This window comes from Cariama cristata, unplaced genomic scaffold, assembly GCF_000690535.1.
Source record: "Cariama cristata isolate BGI_N322 unplaced genomic scaffold, ASM69053v1 scaffold15335, whole genome shotgun sequence".
Taxonomy (NCBI): Eukaryota; Metazoa; Chordata; class Aves; order Cariamiformes; family Cariamidae; genus Cariama; species Cariama cristata.
In genome coordinates, this window is record NW_009619371.1 from 3987 (window position 1) to 10201 (window position 6215).

At 47.5% G+C, this 6215-nt stretch overlaps 1 protein-coding gene across 1 annotated transcript; it reads right to left on the reverse strand.

The window, feature by feature from the left end:
• Positions 1-501: 501 nt before the first annotated feature.
• Positions 502-2790, reverse strand: GPHB5 (glycoprotein hormone beta 5). Its single transcript, XM_009701237.1, has 2 exons — positions 2587-2790; positions 502-690 (listed from the first exon to the last, which is right to left on the reverse strand). Exons 1-2 carry the CDS (start codon positions 2788-2790, stop codon positions 502-504), a joined length of 393 nt encoding a protein of 130 aa, XP_009699539.1.
• Positions 2791-6215: the final 3425 nt, after the last annotated feature.

Sequence of the window (6215 nt, forward strand, 5' to 3'; positions counted from 1 at the left end):
TTTGACTGTTATTGCTGACAGACCTCAGGGTAAGAAGAACTAATGTGGGGGTGAGGTGGTGGAAATTTTGGTAATTGCATTTACATTACTGGGAAGGGGATAAAACCCCCGACATGAATAAAGAGGCTGTTAGAGAGGCGGTAATGCCTTTGTGGGCTGTTTCCACCCCCCAGTGACTGTTTAGTCCATGTGCACTTTGTGCGTGAAGAAAGGTCACACAGTGTGAAAAGCCTGTAAGGAAGGGAAATGGCATCATTTTCTTTTTTACTGCAGGATTTGCTATTGTAAGGCTGTGTACTACATTTCTACAGCAATAATGCTTTGAACAGTATGAGGAGAGGGGATTAAGCCTCATCTGCCCAGAAAAGTCGATGATTAGGAGCATTACAGACTGAGATCAAATTCTGGACTGACTCACACCATCTGTAACGCTGGAAGTATCAGGGATACGAAGCCAGGGAAGAATTTGGCCCCTTCTCACCTGACCTGGGAAAGGATTGTTCAGGCAGTCTCACATTCGGTCGTGGCAGTGGAGCAGATGTCGCAGTCGCAGCGGATGGCCATCGGGTAGGTGTAGAAGGGATCCACGTCAGGGGCACACCTGGGCAGCTTCACCGTCATCATCTTGGTCTCGTTGTAGGTGCAAACACGGTGGTAAGACTCGATGTAAGGTGGTTCCAGCACTGGTTTCTGTAGGGGAGAAATGCTGGCCTCAGGCAAGAGGCAAGACAAACATCTGGAGTCCCAGTTTCCACAAGGAGATTTAGGGTAAATAGGGGAGCCACTAGATCAGGTGGAAGGGGCCGTGGAAATAATTTTTAGGTTACATCCTTCAACACCTGACTCTTGGAGCCCTGCCACGGAGGAGGGTGGGTGCATGTGCATGTTTCTCTCTATTTAAAGCATAAAGCTCCAATTAAAGCTGCTTGAAGGAAGACAAAAGCCTATCCAAAAAGCTGGTTTTCAGCAGAATACTAGTGTTTCGGCCAAATGCGCATTTTTGCCAAAAGCAGCTGCTTTCTTCCAAAAGGATTCATTTTCCATCAAAGAAAATATGTTCTGCTGGAAACCCTTCCATGTGCATCAGCTGCCTAAGAGCCGAGGTGCATCTGTGTGCCAAACAGCTGGTTTTTTCTCAGCCGGACCAGTCTTCCCAGTCAGGTTGCACATCCCATAAAGCCCAATGGATGTACACCGTGGGGGCATGCACTCGGCACAGCATCCAGTATAGAAGTCTGCAGTTCCTCATGAGAAAAACAGCTTTGCCGGAGACCTCAGCCATCGGGAGACAATGGGAGCCTGAAGGCCCTGAAACCCACACTCCCACATGGTATCACAGTGGTGATGTTTTTACCGAAAAGTGAGTTTTTCCTCAGCAGGGGCACACATTTTCCGAAGACTCCAAGAAGGGGCAGCACAAACAGGAATGGGAGTCCACTGTTATCCTCTCCCTTGTGCAGATGGGAAACAGCATGACATAACACAGCCAGGAGGCATTTTAAATTTTTTTGCTTTCTTTCCCTCTGTGTTGTGTAAAGAGCTTGCCCTGGGAACCGAGAATGATGGCATGGAAAAGAATAGATGTAACATTTCAGCAAGGAGGTATCCAGACACCCTCCCTCTTTACGAGCCCCCCCATCCAAGTACATCGTGGTGCTTTCTAGAAGCTAGAAGCATTCAGCTTAAGTGCATCCCAGTGGCATTGCAGTTTGGTAAGAGAGTCTTGCAAGGTCTGTGCTGCCAGAGAAGCCTGGGACTAGAGGGAATCAGGTGACAAGAAGTCCCTCAAAAGAACCTTATCCCTCAGGGGAAATCTGGCCACCAGTGGCCTTTCCCCTCATCCCACCAAGCAGTGAATGAGGTGAATGAGAGCTGGCACACAGCCCCTGGCTTCTCCTCTGGTCACTTATACAGAGACCTTGTCTTCATGTGGACAAAATCCCTCTGGAGTCACTCGAGGCTTCCCTGAAAAAATTAATTTGGGACTGGCCCCTTGAGCCTTCCAGTGGCAGAAGGGTGAAGACAGTCAGAAACTTGCTCTCTGAAATGTGTGAAGAGGTACTTATGCTCTTTCTGTCTCCTCCTGTACACCCCCAAAACATAACTACTCATATTTGTACAGGGCTGTGACGTAAAACATGATCCAAATTAGAAACAAGCATTATCTTTGGGGTTTGTTTTTTGGAACAAAATATATTACCCGTCAGTTGGGTGCTCCATCTTAGTCTCAAAGGAATTTTTTCCAGTAAAGTAATAAAGGCCTCCTCTCCTTAAGTGTTCAAGCTGTAAGAGGCTTTCAAATTGCATAATAAGAGTATTACGTAAGTGCTTCATTAATATCATCACGTGGTGTGCATCCCACTTTGGGGCAGTGGAAGGAGGGAGGGAACAACTGACAGCAAACGCTGCTGACAGTGGCAGCAAGGGGGTTGTGGAGCGGGACACAGCCCTTGCCTGTTTAGTAGATAGCTGTAAGCTATTCAATGTTTAGTGAGTTTCTTTTGAGGGTTTTTCTTGGAGCGGGGGAAGCACCACGCAGGGATGTCAGTGCCAGCCAGCCACCCTCGGCCCCAGGCACAGCCTCACCTCCCAGGTCTCGCAGCGTCCCCAGCACGCGTCCGTCGTCACCCGCAGCCCCCTGCAGCCGGGTTTCTTGGCCAGGAAGGTGAACTCACGGACAGCGCAGCCAGTGAAGGTCCGCAGGTCGATGGCGGAGGTCTTGAGCATGCCGCTGCAGCCAGCCAGCAGCAGGAGAAGCAAAGCACCCAGGATCACACAGTGGAGCTTCATGCTGAGGAAGAAGAAGGGAGTGGCTGGGAGAGCCAGCACAGTCCAGGAGGCAAGAAGTGTAAGTGCATAGGCTCAGCTTGAGCTGGGACAGCCCATCCTCACCTCAGACACACTGTCTCCCATCCTCATTCAGCCCAAGAGAAGATGGGCAGATGTACAAATGAGGGCTCACCTACTCCCAGAAGTGGAAAGTCTTAGTGAAAAGGTCTGTGACAGAAAGCAGCAGCATTGCAGGCTTCCCTTGCAGAGCAGGGGAGTTTGCCTGGAAGCAATAAAGCCACCAACCAGTGCCGCAGACCCACTGAAATCCCCATATTGCAAGTTTACTTTGCAGCATATGTCTTCCTACTATCCCATTTGGGTTGCCCTCAGCTTGCACCAGGCCAATAGCCACGTAGGTTGTTCTCTCGGTGCACGCACATATTGTTGTCTGAAGTCCCTGGCAGGGTCAGTCTAGAAGGGCTCTGTCCATCTGTCATGCACAGCTGTGGGAGGTGGCAGGTTCCCTGCCTTGCTGCATGGCGGTGCGGAAAGCAGCACAGCTGTAGCTCCAAGCATTCAGCAGGGTTAAGTCTCCATGTGACACCAGCATTTTCACCCAGCCACTTAATTCTGCCTTTATCCCACTTACCTTCTAGCCTAAGTTACAGGTCAAGCATCCCTGAATTTATGCTATAATCTCAGCACCTTCCAAAAGTGTTAATGGAGTTACCATTATGGATACCCTCAGCACTGGACTTGTGCTGGTCCGCTCCCAGGGCTGTGGCCAGAGAGGCTGGTTGTCCCTCCTGCACACCCTGCCCCACCAGCCAGCTCAGACCCAACCAAGGCTGCTGAGCCAGTGAATGGAGCTGCTTAGACAAGGAGGGACATGGCCAAGGTGACCAGAGTAGGCTTGAACTCCTCACACCTTCTGAGCAGCCCAGCATTGGCCAAGTCCCTCTCATACTTGCTCCTTCTCTGTCCCAGTGAAGAAAGCAACCAGCCTCTCTGGAAAACTTTCTCTGTCAAAAAAAAAAAAAGCTGGAAAGTAGCTCTAAGCCACAAGATCCATTTTATACTTCACATACTTGCATTGCATTTAAGAACATCCAGCTAGAAACCTCAGACTTGACATTTAATTTTGAGAAAGTCAGCCTCTGCATGGGGCACACAGACGTGTGTGCGTTGGCCTATGTCCTCGGAGGGATAGACTGAAGTTAAATGAGCTTGGCCTGCCTTTTGCCTGACTGGTGTTCGAGTCTCTAGGCTCCTGTTAAATCAAATGTTTTAATTTGCTAAATCAGAGTTTTAGATCAGCACATGAAGTTTGCTTCATATATGTCGCCAGGCATACACTGTAGCCTTACATGTGATTAAATGAGTGTATGTTTATATATAAGCTTCAACAGGGTAAAAAAACGCTAAAATTCCTTATTTTTAAAAGCAGACATTTGAAAGCAAGAGACAAACTTCAGAACAAATTGAACATTTATTCTTTGCTGCTTTAGTAAAACCTGCAGCTTGATTCATGAGCCAGAGCCATGACATGAAGCAAACACAGAAGGACACTCACCCAACTTGATGGAGTCAGATCTCCTTTTGCAGTTTTAAATTACAGATGGTGTTTCAGGACGTCAGAGCGAGCAGCAGGAGACCTGCACAGAAATCTTTGTCAGCTTTGTGCTCAGTAGATCTCCCTAGCAGCTGCTACTGGGTTGCTTAATTGCTCAAATTTATAGAAAGGGTCCTGTCAATCAAGGCAAGACAGAGGCAGATCCTTACTTGAACTACCCAAGGCATCAAAGCCATTGACTGTAAAGCAAGCCTCTCCCTTCCAACAGCGATTAGCTTAAAGGGTATCGTTTCGTAACATCAGCCCTGAAACAAAAGGAATATCTTGGTGAGTGAAATAATGAGCATGCACTGGGGCAAAAAGGATCTTCTTTTCCATAGTGGAATTACAACACCTTTGCGAGGAGATTGGAGACTGGTTCTGAAATCACCATCACCCCCCTAATTAACAAGTTCTGAATAAACACCCTGAAGGGAGACTTTTCAAATATTTCTGCGAACACCTGAATTTTTGTCAACTGCATAAGACCATTTTTTACTTGATTGCTCTGTACAAGCAAGGGCAAGGGATGGGGGAGGAGGTGTGGGTTTGCAAGAAAAGCAAATGTTCTCTTGAGGAGCCAGGCAGCTGTCACACAGGTAAGCATCACTGTGCAAAGGAAATTTGGAAATTGTGTCCATTGCCTTCAACATACAAACACAATTTTCAGCTATTCATAGGACAGAGAGAAGCTGAGGAACCTTGGTACTATGAAAAACTTGCTGGGCTGTGGGTTCATAAAAGACAAGGAGGTGAGAGAAGTGGAGCCACAAGCTCACGCAGCGGCCTCGGGTAAGTCACCTCCCTTCCCTGGTACCGGCTCAGTGACTTCCCAGCGTTGACTGCTCCGATACCCAGGCACATCCAGAAAAGGCAGGGCAAGTGTCAGGGATTACGGACCCCTGGGGGTGATGCTGTTAAAGGCAGCCACAGCAATACGACCCAACCCTGAGAACAGAAAACACAAAGGAAATCTTGATTTAAATTGACTCCATCCTACAATGTTTTAGAGAAAACCAAAAAAAAAAAAAAAAAAAAAAACCAACAAAAAACCAAAACAAAATAGCATCTATTGATGTCCAGAAAATGCATCTCTTACCAAGTATGAAACAGTGACTACTGTGAATTTGTTAATTTACCTTACAGGTATCAAATATACACTTCTGGTGAGTTGTATCCAGGCCTTCTGTAATACGAGCTACGGAAACCAGCAAACAAACATTGAGGAAAAGTGATATTGAAGCATTCAGGACCAAACAAGGTATTTTACATAGGTGCTCTCCCTTTTTTCAGGGTGAATAACCCATGGCTCGAGGTCCTTGTTTCGCTTCCAAGGTCAATAGCCTACATTTGGTACAGCAGCAGGACTCGTATTCACACCAACACCTCCCGGGAACCCACAGAGCACTTGCTGTACTTTACTATTCAGCATGGAGCAGCTGCTGCTCCGCTGTCTTTCTTGCAAATACACGGCCCTGCTATTTCCCTGGTCAGTAAATTACACTGGTTCCATGCACACATGCTGGCAGGTAAAAAGCTGGTTATTCACCCTCAAGATTCGCCCTTTCTCTCTGAATTAGGAAACAGTGATTGGAAGAAGTGAAAGAGGGAATCAATGGTCGACAGTGAAGCACGCCTCACAATAACACCTCAGGACATTTTGCATAACCAAGAGCCGCTTGTCCCCTCTTTAGAGATGACATCGCAGCAGACTTTTACCTAAGCTTACGCGATATGCTGGTGTGCACGCCAACACAACCGAATCAGACCATCACGCTAACTTTTCTCCTCCTTTCACCTTTTCCCTCCCCATAGTTACTCCTCTCAACCA

Excerpts from the sequence above, each read along its gene's own strand:
- GPHB5 (XM_009701237.1), bottom strand. The coding sequence starts at position 2,790 with ATGAAGCTCCACTGTGTGATCCTGGGTGCTTTGCTTCTCCTGCTGCTG. Across the intron at positions 691-2,586 it reads GACGCTGCGAGACCTGGGAG|AAACCAGTGCTGGAACCACC; the intron begins GTGAGGCTGTGC and ends TCTCCCCTACAG.